We start from the raw sequence: 17,338 nt of genomic DNA, 5'->3' as shown, positions 1-17,338 counted from the left end.
GCTGCCATCATTGCTCACTGAATCACTGCAGCCTGAACTTCCTTGGCTCAAGTGACCCTCTCACCTCAGCCTCCTGAGGAGCTGGAACTATAGGTGGAGTTACCTGTAGTTATCAAAATGGTTTTTCAAGCTTTTGTAGAGATGAGATCTCTCTATGTGGCCCAAGCTGGTCTTAGAGCTCCTAGGTTCAAGCAGTCCTCCTGCCTCAGCTTCCTAAAGTGCTGGGATTATAGGTATGAGCCACCACACACAGCCTAGAAATTTTTTGATAGTCTCAAATCTAATTTGGAAAGGAGAGCTTTATTTCTCATAAAGGTTTGCAGCCTGCAGGGTGGCCGCATAGCCTCAGGCTAAAAGCCAGAAACAAGCACTGGGAGGGAGGAAGACTAAGACACGAATGGATGCTGAACAGGTTAGCCAAGTATAGATATTCAGCAGGTTACAGGAGCAGCTATGCATATTCATGAAGGGGTGGCATGCACACGTGTGGTAGGCAACATGTATGCAGCATGTGTCCCCACGTTCATTTTGGGTTGGAGACGTAACATTTAAATATATTACAGTTTAAAATATATATATTACACTTAGGCCCTATATGTCGAAAAGTGAAGCAGAGGACATGAAGGCCCTCTGTGTGCAGCCTCCGTAGACGGCCAGGACCACCTGGGAGTTGTGGTCTCTTACCAGGAGGGAATGCTGATCGATTTTGTGTTGTCAGAACTGCAAAAAAGGACGGACATTGTCAGGCAATGGATTGATGCCAGCAGCAGAGTCTTTGAAAAGGGCCGGCTTCTGTTTAGCACTTAGGGAAGAAAGCCTAGCGGTTAATGAGGAAAGGGGTGTAATGAGGTATGTCTCACCTCCCACCCCGTTACGGACAGGAATGCAGTTTTAAAAGTTCCTCTGGGGTCCCCTTGGCCAAGAATGGGGTATGTTCAGTCAGTTGTGGGGCTTAGGATTTTATTTTTATTTCTTATTATCTGTAGTTTTAGGTTTATACCAGGGTCATGTGTTTTTGAGAAATTATCAAATGGTTAGGAGAGTGGAGAGACTGGAAGCCATGTTCATTATCAACTAAATGATTAACAGTCCGTTCTTAAGGGTGTGTGGCAGCTTCCTCAAGCCCCACTGAAACGAGCCAGCAGGATGTGTTCTGCCCTGCAGTGGCCCAGTGGGTGCTGCCTCACTCACCTGCCTGGTCCGCTTTGTCGTTGGCTAACGCTCTTTTTCCCGAGCCACATTTCCTTTAGAGTCGAAGATCTCTGTGATCAGGGAATGCATGACGGGCAGGCTGAGCTTGGCCCATGCTCTCTGCGGGAGGTGTTCTGTCCGGGTTAGACACACTCTCCTCAGGTTCACCTGAGCTTGGGCCGCCCACTTCTTCCTTCAGTCTCAGGAAGGATCCAGGTTCAGTGTTGCACGGGGAGATGTCCAGGTTGCCCAGTTCAGCCTGGTGGTCTCTGTCCTGGGCACGTCTGTGCATTCCCTACCTGTGGACTGCCCCCTCCCTCTCTGGTTTCTTGTTGCCATTGAGACACTCGGTAATTTCGGAAAATTGTTGAATCCTTGGTTTTCCAGCTTTTCTGTGATACCTTGTTTAGTTTGCAGAGTAACTTCACATTGTTGTCGTGTCTGTCAGCACTCATATGGGGCCTGCTGCACAGCAGCGGCACGGGAAATCCACCCACTGAGGGATTCAGGGCCACTTCTCCCAGGGGTTTGCAGTCACAGAACTTTCACAGGCTAAAGCTCAGTCCCTTTCACAGGCACATTGTGAAGTGGAAGGAGCAGGTGTGTTTTTATTCTGCTGTTAGTGTTGCTGAGGCCTGGAGTGGGTGGGGGCTTTCCAGGGTAGAGAGCGCTTGATGGGCAAGCCACTCAGTGTTAGTGGCTGTTGTTCCTGAACCCGTGACCCTGGGCAGGCGTCTTAACTTCGTTGTGCCTCAGTTTTCTCATTTGTAGGCTCTGTTTATGGGTCATTGTGAGGCGCAGTTGAGAAATGCTAACAAAACTCACAGTGCAGTCCTGGTGTGTGATAAACACTCCCTGATTGGCAGCTCTACCATGGCCCGTGTGGTGGTGGTGCTGTCACCAACCCAGTAGCTCTCTGGGGGAGCTTTTCGTGGAAACATACGCACCAAACGGCGTACAGATGATAACGTGACACAGCTGGGTGAGTGTCCACAAACTATACATCAAGAAAGGACATGCTACCTGCTAGGAGCCGTCCTCTGCCTTCCTGACCTCTGACAGCGCAGACCAGTGTTGCCTAATCCTGAGCTGATGTCAGTGACCCCTGTGTACCATTGCCTTTGTGTATGGCTTCTTGCATTCAACTTTTTGTGTAAGGTGCTTCTCAGAACCTTGGGCTCAGACCTAGGTTTGGATCCAAATTCTACCATTTACTGCTGGCGTGATTTCTGTATTTCTGAATATCCAAGCGTAAGAGATTATTTTGCCTTCATAGGGAGAATGAGAACATTAAATTCTAATTAGGTAATGCACATTAAGTGCCTAGCTGTATTGGCTGACTCATAATAAACATACAGCAGATTTTGGCTATTTTTATGTCTCAGGGGAGTGTTCTTTTGGTTAGATCAAGTTCCATGTTACTGTATTGACTTTTACCCTGGATTTGCCCTTTCAGAACAGCCACCCAATCTTTTCGCTCAACTGGGAGTGTGTGGTCAGTTTCCTGTGGAACACAGAGGCTGCCTGTCCCATCCAGACAGCAACGGATACAGACCAGGTACGTGTGCTTTCGCCTGGCCCTCGTGCTGAGCTGCCTGAAAGACATCCTCAACTCACCCCAGTGTTCCAGCCCTGAACTGACCCCGCCCCTTCTTTCTGAATCAGTTACTGCGTTGCATTGCCAGTGGGTGTCTGCAGGTCACCCTGAGTTCCTCTCCACCCCCAGCTCCCAGCTCCTAGCTCCTGGGATAAGAACCAGGTCCCTCAGTCTTACTCTGCCCACTGTCGTTTCCTTCCTTTTGTTTCCATTCCTTTGTTTCTCCCATGTGGCAGTGGCATCCTGGTGGGCTCCGGGGCTTCTGCACCACTGGCAGATGTCTGACTATTCGATACGTCACTCCACACCTAAACCATCTCAGTGCCTGTCCCCTAGAGGGTAGAGCCCGTATGTTTTAATATGACCCTATCCATAGAGCACAGCCTGCAGGTGTTCATGTGATCCTGTCTATAGGGTGAGGCCTGTGTGTCTCGTCTGTGGCCCTGTGTGGAGGGCAGAGCCCACAGGTGTTACTGTGCCACTCGAGGCTCTCAGTGCCTACTGTGTCCTCTGGCTCTTCCCGCCCTCTGCCCGGGTCCATGCTCTCCCGTTGTTGAGCGCACCCTGCAGGGCATAGCAGGAAGCTGCTCAGTGACGTTCTCTCTGACCTCCCCAGGGTAGTGAGTTGTTTTCACAGCACCGTGTATATTTCTTTATGGTGGGACCTGTTTGCCACTTCCTGTTCTAAGCTACACCGCAGACTCTGGCAGCAGAGACCAGGGCTTTTGCAAACCAACAGCCCCGGCATAGGGTCCTGGCTTTGTAAGTGCTCAGTGAGGGCAGGATGTTGGGCACCCTGTTCGTGGACAGTGTTTCTGGGTCTGTGGCCACCGCCCCCTTCCCTGCATGCAGTGGACAGAGGGAGGCCCAGGGCAAAGTTGCATACGGAGAGGAGAGGATATCATTTGACAGTCACCTGATCATACATCCCATGATTAAGGGAGTAATTGAGACAGAAAACAGAACGTGAGTTTTCTTAAGATGTTTATTTTCTTTAAGAAACTAATTTATGGGCCGGGCGCGGTGGCTCACGCCTATAATCCCAGCACTTTGGGAGGCTGAGGCGGGCGGATCACGAGGTCAGGAGATGGAGACCATCCTGGCTAACACGGTGAAACCCTGTGTCTACTAAAAATACAAAAAATTAGCCGGGCGTGGTGGCGGGCGCCTGTAGTCCCAGCTACTCAGGAGGCTGAGGCAGGAGAATGGCATGAACCCGGGAGGTGGAGCTGGCAGTGAGCCAAGATCGTGCCACTGCACTCCAGCCTGGGCGACAGAGTGGGACTCCATCTCACCAAAAAAAAGAAAAAAAAAAAAAAAGAAACTAATTTATGAGTCTTACGTTTCCTCTCCAACTTTAGGGAGTAACAGTAGTCTTCTTAGAGAAATACAGTAACCTTAACAGCTTCCAGGTGAGTGTAATCTCTGAGTCTGGGCTCACACTTGGTATACTTTGGTGTATTTGAAGAGGCTCCATGTGGGGCTACATTTTTGATAGGGATTTTGAAAGTAAATGGAGAAACAGCATTGTCAGATGCATACATGCAGGTTTCTGGAGGTGCTATATGTTTGTTATGTTCCTGTGGAATTGGTTTAAATGCGCCCCTCTTCCCCCATTTTGTTTCCTGTAGGCTTGCTCTATAAGGGATCCCAACAGTGGATTTGTGTTTAATCTTCACCCGCTAAACAATTCACAAGGATATGTGTTCTTGAACATTGGGAAGACTTTTGTGGTAAGAGCTATAGCATGCATTTCCAGTTTGCTTTGAAACAAGGGCAGAGTGCATTATTGAAGTCACCTGCACCTGGTGGTTCAGGAGACAGAATTGCCCAGGCCACTGTGGTGGCAGCTCTTACTCAGAAGGAGATGGGAAAATCCGGATTTAAGGGAAAGATGAAGTAAAACCATTTACCACCATTCTGGCACAGTTCAGACGTGAAGACTGTTATTCTTCATAAGTTCTCTTTAAAGAAACACTTCTATGTGTAGTGCTGACGGTCTCTCCTTACTGTATCTGCACACCAGAGAGTATCATTGACTTCATTTTTACAACTATAATATAATTTTTAATGGAATGATATCAAAATTTTTAAGAAATATGGGGTACCACTTTATATTTACTTCTAATTAACATGATTTCAACAATATGTACTTTCTCATCATTGAAAATATTATAACATTATGACTTCTGTGTCTTCCCTCTCTTATATATGGTACATTATTACATGCAATAGATCTTATGCATTTATAGATACAGGGATGTATAAGTTTAAATGATGTATATATACTAAACCTTAGAGGCAGGTTATAGATACTGCCCTTTGGACTTATGTACTAACTGTACTAACATGCTGGAAAGTGGAAAGTTGGTAAGTTGACTAACAGATAAGAAACGTTTAACCTAGTGGGATTTGGAGTTGCTAGGGTTCTTGTCTATGGAGATACGTGGCATAAATTTGTTTGTATGGCTCTTACCGTCTGATCTGCAGTTTAATGTCTGCGGCACAATGCCTGTCTGTGGGACCATCCAGGGAAAACCTGCTTCTGGCTGTGAGGCAGAAACCCAAACCAAAGAGCTCCAGAATCTGAAGCCAGAAAGGGCTGTCGGAATTGAGAAAAGCCTCCAGCTGTCTACAGAGGGCTTCCTCACTCTGACCTACAAAGGGCCTGTCTCTGCCAAAGGTGAGCTCAGAGCCATGTTGTTTTGTAGCTAAAAAGGGCCCTGGTGGCTCTGTGGGTGGCCATGCACCTTCCTGAGGGTAGAATGTGCTCACTCCCCTGTCACCACGGGCTGTGCGGTCCACCTTGCTGCAGGAGCCACCACGTTGGTCTCCCGCGTTTGACCTCGCATACAGGAGTCCCGTTATCCGCGGGTTCCCTTTCTGTGATCTCACATGGTCCGAAAATAGTAAGGTATTTTGAGAGAAAGAATGAGAGAGACCACATTCATGTAACTTTCATGACAGGTATTGTTACAGTTGTTCTGTTTTATTGTTAATCTCTTGCTGTGCCTAACTTACAAATTGAACTTCATCCTCGGTATGTGTGTGTGGGAAACAGCATAGTGTATACAGGGTTCTCAATTTCAGGCATTCACTGTGGGTCTCGGAACATAGCCCCCCACAGATAAGGGGGGCTGCTGTAGCCCGTATTCAGCACAGCAGTCAGAGTGATGTTTCTGAAATGTCTCATCGTGTCACTTCCCAGCTCGGAGGCCCTGCACTGCAGCTAGAGTAGAAGCCAGTGAGTCAAGATTGCGCCACTGCACTCCAGCCTACTACCAAAGATCATAGTACGGCCATGGGACACCCATGGGGGCTCTCTGAGATGATCACCCCCTGCTCTTCCCGCTCAACCTGCTGGCCTCACTGTTTCTGATGTGAACGAAGTGCAGTCTCCCCCACCCTCCCCTCCTGAGTCTTTGTACTTGCTGCTCGCTCTGCAACCAGCACAGCTGCAGGCAGGGGTTTTCGTCTGCTTCGTTCATTCCTATACATGGTGGGAACTTAGTATTTGTTCAGTAAGCCAACAAATTAGAGTTACATTGTCTTCCGTTGCTTGGATTGATAAACTCGTGGGATTTAAATATTCTCTGGAAGAGTAGGAATGCTAGGATGTTAGGCCCATGGTAGAAATCTGTCATAACGTAGGCCACTGTTGCAGTGTGTAAACCTGTCATCACGTAGGCCACTGTTGCAGTGAGTGTGTAAAGCTGTCGTAACATAGGCCACCATTGCAGCGAGTGTGTAAACCTGTCCTAACATAGGCCACTGTTGCAGTCAGTGTTTAAACCTGTCGTAATAGAGGCCACCGTTGCAGCGAGTGTGGCCACTCCGTTCATGTCGAGTCCCTCGATACAGACTTGGTGCCCTGGTGTCACTGTGCCCACAAACGGCTGTGAAGCTTGTTGCCAATGGTGGCCTTGTCCTGTTACTGCACTGTGCTTGTGGGCTGCGTCATGAATACTGTTGTGTTTCTTAAAACCTGGGCCTTCTTGCTTTACAGGTTCTGCTGATGCTTTTATCATCCGCTTTGTTTGCAATGATGGTGTTTACCCAGGGACCTCCAAATTCCTGCATCAAGACATCGACTCTGGGCAAGGGATCCGAAACACTTACTTTGAGATTGAAACTGCGTTGGCCTGTGTTCCTTCTCCAGTGGACTGCCAAGTCACTGGTAAGGCTGTGCAGCCTAAGAACTGAGAGGCCGGTCAGGAGTCAGTGTGTGTGTGAGTGGATATGAAGGTGTGTTTCTGTGTGTATATTTGTGTGTGTGTGGTGTGTATGCTTAGTTTTGCAGGCAGCATGACATTTCTGTTACATATTTTCTTTGAATGATGCCTAGAGTTGTAATGTTTTTCTTGAAGAGAATCTGACTATATAATTAAGTTTTAAGCTATCTTTTGGGATCAGATGCATCTTAAGAACACAGAAGAAAACGCAGAGGAAACACATTTCACATACTCTGTCAGAGCTTCTTATTTGGGGATGAAAAGAAAAGAAAAAAACGTTAAAACTCCCTAAGCTGTGCCCTGGAAGCTGACAGTGTATGCCGGAGACCGTGACCTCTGGGGTTGGCCCTGCCCCTCTGCAGCGGGGGTACTTCCTTGTCAATGGAAGTGGGAGTTTGGTTTTTTCTTTAAAGAGTCTTTAGGGTCTCACTGTGTTGCCCAGGCTGGCCTTGAACTCCTGGTCCTAAGTGATCCTCCTGCCTCAGCCTCCGAAGTAGCTGGGACTACAGGCGCATGCCACCAGACCCGGCTGCGAAGGGCAGTTTTGAGGGACAGAGCGAGTGTGTTTTGTAGGCAAAGCCTCTCAGCCTCCTGTGGATTTCCTTATTCTCATAGTTAGGAATGCCAGGTTCACGCCTCCTCAGTGCTTGTTTAGGGGGAAAGGCCGTTCTTGAGAGCTCACAAGGAGGCAGAGTTCTCCAGCGTGGTTTTGTGTTGTGTTTCAGACCTGGCTGGAAATGAGTACGACCTGAGTGGCCTAAGCACAGTCAGGAAGCCTTGGACGGCTGTTGACACCTCCGTCGATGGGAGAAAGAGGACTTTCTATTTGAGCGTTTGCAATCCTCTCCCTTACATTCCTGGATGCCATGGTGAGTTCTGCTTGGTCTCTTGATTGGCATCTGTTCATATTGTTAGAGCATTTGACTCAAGGTCATTGCCTTCCTCATGCCTAAACCACTAATTCTGTTCTTCCAGGCAGTGCAATGGGGTCTTGCTTAGTGTCAGAAGTCAGTAGCTCGAACCTGGGTGTGATGCAGATGAGTCCCCAAGCTGCAGCAAATGGATCTTTGAGCATCATGTATGTCAACGGTGACAAGTGTGGGAACCAGCGCTTCTCCACCAGGATCACATTTGAGTGTGCTCAGATATCGGTGTGTGTTCAGACCAGCGATGTCATGTTGTCCCTGGGTCACTGCATTTCCCATTTCCCTTGAACCTCTGAATCTTCCAGCTTGTTTAAAACTTGCCTGCGTTTTCATGGAGTTTCGGCCATTGCTGGGATTTGACGAGAATGCACTCATTTCTTCAGGTCTTAAATGTTTAATAAATGCTATGTAGTTTGCACGTGGAGGTCAAAGATTGGGTACTAACTGTAGCTATCATGTATTAAAATTTTTTTTTTTTTTTTTTTGAGATGGAGTCTCACTCTGTCACCCAGGCTGGAGTGCAGTGGTGCAATCTTGACTCACTGCAAGCTCCGCCCCCCAGGTTCAAGTGATTCTCCTGCCTCAGCCTCCCGAGTAGCTGGGATTACAGGCACCTGCCATTGCATCCAGCTAATTTTTGTATTTTTAGTAGAGATGGGGTTTCACCATCTTGGCCAGGCTGGTCTTGAACTCCTGAACTTGTGATCTACCCGCCTCGGCCTCCCAAAGTGCTAAGATTACAGGCGTGAGCCCAGCACCACTTGATTAATTTTTAAAATAAACAGGAAGCAAATCAGGCTGCTGATTTATATTACAGGGCTCACCAACGTTTCAGCTTCAGGATGGCTGTGAGTACGTGTTTATCTGGAGAACTGTGGAAGCCTGTCCCATTGTCAGAGTGGAAGGTAGGACTGGGCCTGTCCCTATGAGTCATTTTAAATGTATAGAGTAGCAGACGTTCTGAACGATGTCTTAGATATGAGACCGTGTGGTAACGGCCATAGCTGGAGTCATGAGACACACGCTGGGGGTGGATAATTTCTCGTCCCTGAGCTTTTCTTTTTACGGAAGCACATTGCTCATTTCACCAGTGACGTTTTTCTTGTGTGCTTGGATCGGTGGGTTTTTGGCATCTGATGCTTGAACACACTAATGTGGGGTTTGGTGTTGTGTTGTTTGATGAAGCAAGTCTTTTTTCAGGGACCTAGACTTTCCTGGAAACTGTTTGCCAGGCGAGTTGTCTTATATATAAACAAAATCATGTGGAAATGGCTTTTAATGCCCATTTATAGCTGGTATTTACCTAACCAAAAATTGTAAAACTGTTTTTTTGTTTTTGAGACGGAGTTTTGCTCTGTGGCCAGGCTGGAGTGTAATGGCGCCATCTCAGCTCACTGCAACCTCTGCCTCTTGGGTTCACGCTATTCTCCTGCCTCAGCCTCCTGAGTAGCTGGGACTACAGGGCACCCACCACCATGCCCAGCTAATTTGTATATTTTTAGTAGAGATGGGTTTCACCCTGTTGGCCAGGATGGTCTAGATCTCTTGACCTCGTGATCCGCCCGTCTCAGCCTCCCAAAGTGCTGGGATTACAGGCATGAGCCAGTGCGCCCGGCAGTTTGTAAAGCTTTTTGCTTGAAAATATGAATGTGTGTATGGGTGCAGTGGCCCTTCACTTCTTCCATGTTCTTGAAGGAGACAACTGTGAGGTGAAAGACCCAAGGCATGGCAACTTGTATGACCTGAAGCCCCTGGGCCTCAACGACACCATTGTGAGTGCCGGTGAATACACCTATTACTTCCGGGTCTGTGGGAAGCTTTCCTCAGACGTCTGCCCCACAAGTGACAAGTCCAGGGTGGTCTCCTCGTGTCAGGAAAAGCGGGAACCGCAGGGATTTCACAAAGTGGCAGGTACCATTGTTTGTCCTTTTCCTTTTGTTGCAAAGGAATGGAATTAAAATATTAAAGTATTTTGCTAAAGGTGAATTTTCCCTTGAGTCAGAAACTTGAGTGTTCTACTGTAAAAAAAAAAAAGCATGTTAATGATATTTCAGATTTTGCTTGATTTTCTTAATCAGAGTGCATACTGAAGGATGTTGGTAGAACATGTCTGTTTTATTCTTAGCCATGCCAGTTACTGACTCTAAGGCCATATTTCTCTTCTTTCTGACAACATCGGGACACAGTGAGCTAGCCAGTGATGGATGTTCTGAGGTAGTACTTGATAGCATTGCGTCAGAGGGAATGCATTTAGTACCAGGTTTGGCTGTAAAAATTCCAGGGCAGGCTGTTGGTCCTTCATGCTGTTTCAGCAGTTGGGCAAGATTTCAATACATTTAGGAAATTGTAAAAATGAAGTCAAAGTAGCTGTGGTGAGTACATGGACAGCCCTCAGGCACAGTGGAGAAAGTGGCATTTCCTTAGGTGATGAGGCTAAGGAATGCCCCATGTCATCACCCACGGTTCAGTCTGTGACGTTGCAGCAGCCTTGGACAAAGGGAAGCCTGATTTTATTCCCAAAGTGTCATGTGACAGGAGTGCACGGTACGGTGCTGCGAGGCCAGGGATACTTTGTCCCACACTCTGCAGAGTGTGTGTCACATGTCTTAGGCTAAGTTTGACAGCCTAGGGACCTGAACCAAACCTCGTTTAACATCCTCTTTCTTTACAGGTCTCCTGACTCAGAAGCTAACTTATGAAAATGGCTTGTTAAAAATGAACTTCACTGGGGGGGACACTTGCCATAAGGTTTATCAGCGCTCCACAGCCATCTTCTTCTACTGTGACCGCAGCACCCAGCAGGTGAGCATGTACCGACGGCCCTCAGCGGGGTCTTCTCCTCACCCTCAGGCTGCTGGGATCATATTAGAAAGAATCTGTCCTCAGATCTAATCACATCTCCTGGTTAACTGAGTTTAAAATATCATTTACAGAAAATATGTTGAAACTTTCATCAGTTAGTGTAGATTTTCATGAACATAACCATTCTTTACTATTTTCATTCTTAAAACTCAGAGTATAAAGTTTTGCATTCTCACTTTTATGTATGCGCCTCTTAACTTTTTTAGCCAGTGTTTCTAAAGGAGACTTCAGATTGTTCCTACTTGTTTGAGTGGCGAACGCAGTATGCCTGCCCACCTTTCGATCTGACTGAATGTTCATTCAAGTAAGTCAATGGATATGTTGTCTCTTTTGGACAGACTAACTTGGTATGATTTTGCTTTAATAATTAGTGATCTTGGGTACAGGGGATTAGACTAGTCGGTTAATTTACCTAGGACTCGGTTTGCTCATATTAAAACGAGGAGTCGGGCTAGGTTAACTCTCAGCTCCGTCACCACCTTGAGCTGCTGTGGTGACTGCATGGGGAAGGGATTGGAGCCGAAGCAAAGAGTGGACACCTGGCACTCTTGTGTGATCCACATGCCAGTGAGCAGAGTGGGCCAGGAGTGGTGTGGTGACCCCTGCGATGAAGGGAGGTCTTCGTTGCGTGTGATCGTCCACAGAGCTGCTCTCACAGCTTTGCCAGCTCGCCCTCTGGACACCTGGGGTCCCATCCTTAGAGATTTTGGTTCTGTGAGTCTCCGGTTCTGTTTTTCTGGAGGGATGCCCTGGCAGTTCCGCTCTGTGAAACACCCCATGCGAGCCCCTTGGTCGCAGTTGACTTTCCTGGGGGAAAGTGCAGGCGATTCTGTTTCCTTCCAGCCTTTGTCCTGTTGTGTCATCTGTTACTTATATAGGTGAAATAATCATTTAGGTTTTAGGAATGTATAAAAATGCAGGCATTTAGTAATTTATGTTCAATGACTTTAAATCATAATTTTAGTAACCTTACCTTTTCCAGTTAACATTTTGTAAATATTTTCATGTGAAACAAATTTGTTTCTCATTTCTACTGGGTGGGAAATGTTCTCAGTAGATATCCCCAGTTCACTTAGCAGTTCTCTTTCTGCCGTTTGAGGCTGCCTTCAGTTTTCTGGTATTTATGTACAAGGAATAAAACTTTCATTTTCTTTGCACATAAAGCCTTTTTCCTAAAGAGATATATATATATATCTTTCCTAAAGATATGTGTATGTGTGTATATATATTTGTGTGTGTGTGTGTGTATGTATATATGTATGTATTTTTTTTGAGATGGAGTCTTGCTCTGTCACCCAGGCTGCAGTGCAGCGGCGTGATCTTGGCTCACTGCACCCTCCACCTCCCTGGTTCAAGTAGTTCTCCTGTTTTAGCATCCCTGGTAGCTGGGATTACGAACATCACCATGCCTGGCTAATTTTTATGTTTTTTTTTTTTTGAGACAGAGTCTGGCACTGTTGCCCAGGCTGGAGTGCAGTGGCGCGATCTCGGCTCACTGCAATCTCCATCTCCCAGATTCAAATGATTCTCCTGCCTCAACCTACCGAGTAGCTGGGATTACAGGTGCCCGCCACCACACCCGGCTAATTTTTTTGTATTTTTAGTAGAGATGGGGTTTCACCATGTTGGCCAGGCTGGTCTTGAACTTCTGACCTCAGGTGATCCTCTGCCTGCCTTGGCCTCCCAAAGTGCTGGGATTATAGGTGTGAGCCACTGCGCTGGCCTATTTTTTGTATTTTTAGTAGAGATGGGGTTTCACCATGTTGGCCAGGCTGGTCTTAAACTTCTGACCTCAGGTGATCCTCTGCCTACCTTGGCCTCCCAAAGTGCTGGGATTATAGGTGTGAGCCACTACGCTCAGGCTTCCTAAAGATATTTTTATGCTAAGTTTTTAAAAGTAGAATTAAGTCAGAGGAGAATTTTATAATCTCTTATGATAAAAGATAATACATGTCTATTGTAATTGAGAGTCCAAAAATATTAATAGTTGAAATTACTCTCCCCCACCTCTTCCTCCCCTACCCCTAGCTTCACTCCACTTTTTACCATATCTTCCTGTGGTTCTTTTTGGAACCTTCTATAACTCTAAACCTCTGTTTGTCAGCTTCTAATGGCGTCTATTGACTCTCTTTTAAACGGTGAAAGCTGCCCTCCCCTGTACTGTTCTCCTCTCCTCTTTCCTCTGCCTTGACTGTGTTAGTTCTATTTTTATTTCTTCTACTGACTACTTTTAGAGCGTTTGGTGATATTCACTAAACTCTGTTCTTGCCCCATCACCTTCAGGCAGCTTTCCCTTCCTGCCACCTGCCCCTAGTTTGGGCACTCCTTCTCTTGTGCCTGCAGTACTGCAGCTGCCACTCCGAGGTCTCCCTGCCACGTGCCTTGTCACACGTTTGGTTAGTCCCACACAGTAGTCAGGGTGATCCTCTTGAGATAGAAGTCCCACCATGTCGCTCTTGCTGGAACTTTCAATGCAGTGAGCGCCCATCTCACTGGGACCCACAGGCTGAAGTTCTTCCTCTGACGGACATGACCTCCGTGTTACCTCTAACCTCGTTTTCACTCTGTTCCAGCCACTTGGGGCTTCTGCCTTTCTCAGGTTGCGCCAGGCTTATGTGCCTCGGGCCCTTTGCTCATGCTGCTCTCTGCCCGGGATGCTCTTTACTGGGTGCCAGGATGGTCAGTGATTGCGTTTCTCTCAGAGTCTATTCACAGGTCCTCTGCTCGGTCACGCCTTCTCTGGCTCCTCTGTCCAAAATTTCAACAGCTGCTTTCCTCTGCCCCTCAAACTTCGTATCCCCCTCATCTGCCTTTTTTTCTTCAGGTCTTAATTCTATCAAATACACTATGTATTTTTAAAAGTCTACCTTGTTCATGGTCATTTTCTTCCACAGGTAATTTTTGTAAATTCTGTAAGATTGATGATGTTTATCTGTTTTATTGAACACAGTACCCCCAGTTTAGCATATAGCCTTTGAATGAATGGCCAGTTTTCATTCCCGTCTGAAGCACTGAGAGCTGCCGCCGAGGTGGCATCTGTAGCTGCTCACGTCCCTGCTCCGTGTTGGCAGAGTGCGTGTCTCGCTCACTGTCAGTACTGCGCCTGGCATGGGCTTGGTTCCCAGTTAATGTCTGTATTTGGGATTTGTGTAGTTAGTGAACCTTTAGCCTGTGCAGACAGGTCAGCAAGCCCATTTTAATTTCAGTAACTGCCAGCGGCCTTGGTTTTAAACAACAGATGGCCTGTGGCCGCCCTGGGCATGACCCCTGCTGTGTGTGCTCCGAGCATCTTGGCTACTCACCTTTGTCACCAGCCAGTTCCACTTCTCAGTGACCTGAGCACAGACGACATGCACTTTGCAGACACTGGGTTTTTCTGTTAAAATTAAAAATGTTTTTTTTTAAGTGAGCCTAATAGTTTCCTGAACTATTATGTTCAGGAAAGTTACGTTGTTGCTGATTCTGATGGGGTGTGTGTGTGTGTGTGTGTGTGTGTGTGTGTGTGAGAGAGAGAGAGAGAGAAGTCGAGTCTAAAGTTCTGTCAGGCTTAGACTATGCCTGAATACTTGAACCTTTCTAGACAGAGTGCCCAGTGTTTAACTAGAATACGACCAAGCCTAACTAACTGCAGGGTTGTCTTCTTTTCAGAGATGGAACTGGCAACTCCTTCGACCTCTCGTCCCTGTCAAGGTACAGTGACAACTGGGAAGCCATCACTGGGACGGGAGACCCGGAGCACTACCTCATCAATGTCTGCAAGTCTCTGGCCCCGCACGGCGGCACTGGTGAGAGGGCTCCTCGTGGGTGGTGGTTGCAGTGATTGTATCACAGGCTGGCACTGGCGAGAGAGGGCCTCCTCATGGGGTGGTGGTTGTAGTGAGCGTATCAAAGGCTGGCACTGGCGAGAGAGGGCCTCCTCATGGGGTGGTGGTTGCAGTGAGCATATCGAAGGCTGGCACTGGCGAGAGAGGGCCTCCTCATGGGGTGGTGGTTGTAGTGAGCGTATCGAAGGCTGACACTGGCGAGAGGGCCTCCTCATGGGATGGTGGTTTCAGTGAGCATATCGAAGGCTGGCACTGGTGAGAGAGGGCCTCCTCATGGGGTGGTGGCTTGTCATGAGTTTATCGGGGAAGATCAAGTAGGATGGGGATTCTTTGGAGGCACTTCACTCTCTGCAGCATGGACGTGGTTTGGCCAAGAAGCAGCAGGACGAAGAATGATTTAAGGGTCTTAACAATTGATCCGTAGTATGGCCCAGGATAAATCAGTGCTAAGGACTGCTGGGAACATGATAACCCTTTCTGAACATGAGGAGACGGAGGTATAATAGATAGAAATAATAACCATGGTGAGGAATTCTTCTTAGCAGGTAGGAGATGGGGGGTGTGGTGTGGAGGTCCTGGTGTGCGCCTGCGTTATGTTGAGAGTTGTATGGACGGTCCTTTTGTGATGCAGGGACAGCTCACCCAAACCTGCAGTGCTTGGCTGAGACTGGATATCAGCTGTATATGGGAAACCAAGGGCACCTTCAGGGATCTTGGTACCAATCATGGCCCCTTGGAATCCTGAAGATGAAACTCGCCCCATGTTCGTGGCATTTCATACAGCCCCACCTGCATCTTGGGTGGCTCACCTCAAAGGGGGTGTGGCTATTTTTAGCTGCAGCAGCTGGTTCCATCCTCTGCGTGGCTTGAGGCTGTGGTTCCACTTCCCCTTGCTGTGTTGTGCTGTGCAGACTTCGACACAGCGGCTCTACCCCTGTGGCGTGGGACTAGTTCTTCACCCAGGGCACATGGCACAGGCATTTTAGGGACTGGAAAACAGGCAGAATTCTTGGTCTCTTCTTGAATAAAGAAGGTGCGTGGATGTAGGCCATTTAAAATGTTCCTCTGGCTTAATTTGGGAATTTGAGCTTCATCCTATATGGGGTTCAGAAAGAATTTCGGCTGCTACAGCCTAGCTGTCCCTCTACACCTCACGCCCACCTGCCCCAGTCCATCTGTGACAGAACAGCAGGTAAGTGAGTGAGAAGTAACTTGATGTCATTGTCATCTGACTTAATGTGAAAGAAATAGCAGGTATTTTGGAGTGACTCTTAGAAAGCGTATGAAGTTCTGCAGCACGTGTGACATTTCTTGCCTGATGAAGTTCTGTTCTAGCCTGGGGAGTCACTAAAGGCAGCTCTTTCTTGTGTCTGGTGTTGCAGAGCCATGCCCTCCAGAAGCAGCCGCGTGCCTGCTGGGTGGCTCCAAGCCCGTGAACCTCGGCAGGGTAAGGGACGGACCTCAGTGGAGAGATGGCGTCATTGTCCTGAAATACGTGGATGGCGACTTATGTCCAGACGGGATTCGGAAAAAGTCAACCACCATCCGATTCACCTGCAGCGAGAACCAGGTGGTAAGGGACTGTTCCTGTGCCTTCTGCTGTTGCAGCTTTGGGATTTGGGCCCCTGTGTAGGGCGGTGAGCCCCACGTCCTCATCTGCCTTGGGACGTGAGTTCTAGAGCCTGGGATCATGCACCCTTACCAGAGGCTGGGGAAACAGCGTCGCTGGGGCCTGCAGTCTGGGGAACCCTCGTGCTGTCTGGCTCCTTAGAAGCTTGCCTGGCAGTTCCTGACTCAGAATTGGTTCTCTTCAGAGTTGGACTCAGACCCCGCGAAGGCTGTAGGGGAGACTGTTGTTTGACTACATGCCCTTTGTCTTCATGGCGGCAGGTTGGGAAGCACGAGAAGGTTGGTTGGGCCCAGGTCACAGGTAGCGCTGCCACTTCCCAGCCACGTAACTTGGTTAATTACTCAGGTGGTGTGCACTGCTCACTCGTTCATAACGTGAGGTGTACTTGTCTTGCCCATTGCAGGGTTTCGAGAGAAGAGGTAGGAAGTGCCAGGTGTGATTTCTGACACATGGGAGGTGCACAGTCAGTGAGCGTGAGCGCCTGTGATCAGCTCTTTTCTTACTTGTTTGGCATGCACGGCAGCAGGTGTCCACGGCACACTGGTTTCTCTGTGTGTGAGATTGTGGTGAGCCCCAGTGCTAGCGTGCACCACGAGCTCGGTGGCTGAGTTGGGCATTAACTCGGGCAGGACCAGCTCGCTGGGTGTCAGGGGGCTCGCCCCATGCTCTCCAGGGTGGGCAGCAGTAGTAGAGGAGCTTGGGATGGGAGCGCTCCAGGAGCTTCAGGCCTGCCCTCTTGCCTGGAGCGGCAGGGAAGTTTCCTCCTGGGAAGGCTGTGCAGAGGCTTAGCCCAGACTCATGAGCTGCTGGGGCCCCTGAGCATTCTCCTCTCTGATCTGAGAGGCTCAAAGCCGAGGACAAAAGGGCTGCCCCACGTGTGGGGGACAAAGGTGAGAGGTTGTATGGGGCCCCTGTGCCCAGAGCCCAGAAGGCTGGGAGGGAAGGGTGAGGGTGGTATGTGAGGTTCCCCATGTCCAGATCCCAGGAGGCTGGGAGGGAAGGACGAGGGTGTTGTGTGGGGGCCCCTGTGCCCAGGACCCAGGAGGCTGGGAGGGAAACGTGAGGGCTGTGTGGGG

The 17,338-nt window shown here is 48.4% G+C and overlaps 1 protein-coding gene across 1 annotated transcript in view; it reads left to right on the top strand.

Moving 5' to 3' along the window:
• IGF2R (insulin-like growth factor 2 receptor) overlaps positions 1-17,338 on the top strand; it is a 111,641-nt gene that overhangs the window by 62,552 nt on the left and 31,751 nt on the right. Inside the window, exons 19-30 of the mRNA XM_011934995.1 lie at positions 2,648-2,749; positions 4,420-4,521; positions 5,279-5,471; positions 6,795-6,965; positions 7,746-7,889; positions 7,996-8,171; positions 8,764-8,851; positions 9,642-9,857; positions 10,618-10,748; positions 11,015-11,112; positions 14,457-14,593; positions 16,015-16,205. Of these exons, the coding sequence (XP_011790385.1) occupies positions 2,648-2,749; positions 4,420-4,521; positions 5,279-5,471; positions 6,795-6,965; positions 7,746-7,889; positions 7,996-8,171; positions 8,764-8,851; positions 9,642-9,857; positions 10,618-10,748; positions 11,015-11,112; positions 14,457-14,593; positions 16,015-16,205 (1,749 nt within the window). The remainder of the gene's footprint in view (positions 1-2,647; positions 2,750-4,419; positions 4,522-5,278; positions 5,472-6,794; positions 6,966-7,745; positions 7,890-7,995; positions 8,172-8,763; positions 8,852-9,641; positions 9,858-10,617; positions 10,749-11,014; positions 11,113-14,456; positions 14,594-16,014; positions 16,206-17,338) is intronic.

This window comes from Colobus angolensis, unplaced genomic scaffold, assembly GCF_000951035.1.
Source record: "Colobus angolensis palliatus isolate OR3802 unplaced genomic scaffold, Cang.pa_1.0 Scaffold14, whole genome shotgun sequence".
Taxonomy (NCBI): Eukaryota; Metazoa; Chordata; class Mammalia; order Primates; family Cercopithecidae; genus Colobus; species Colobus angolensis.
Note: the sequence above shows the minus strand (reverse complement) of the source record. Positions and strands in the feature narration are given on the sequence as shown.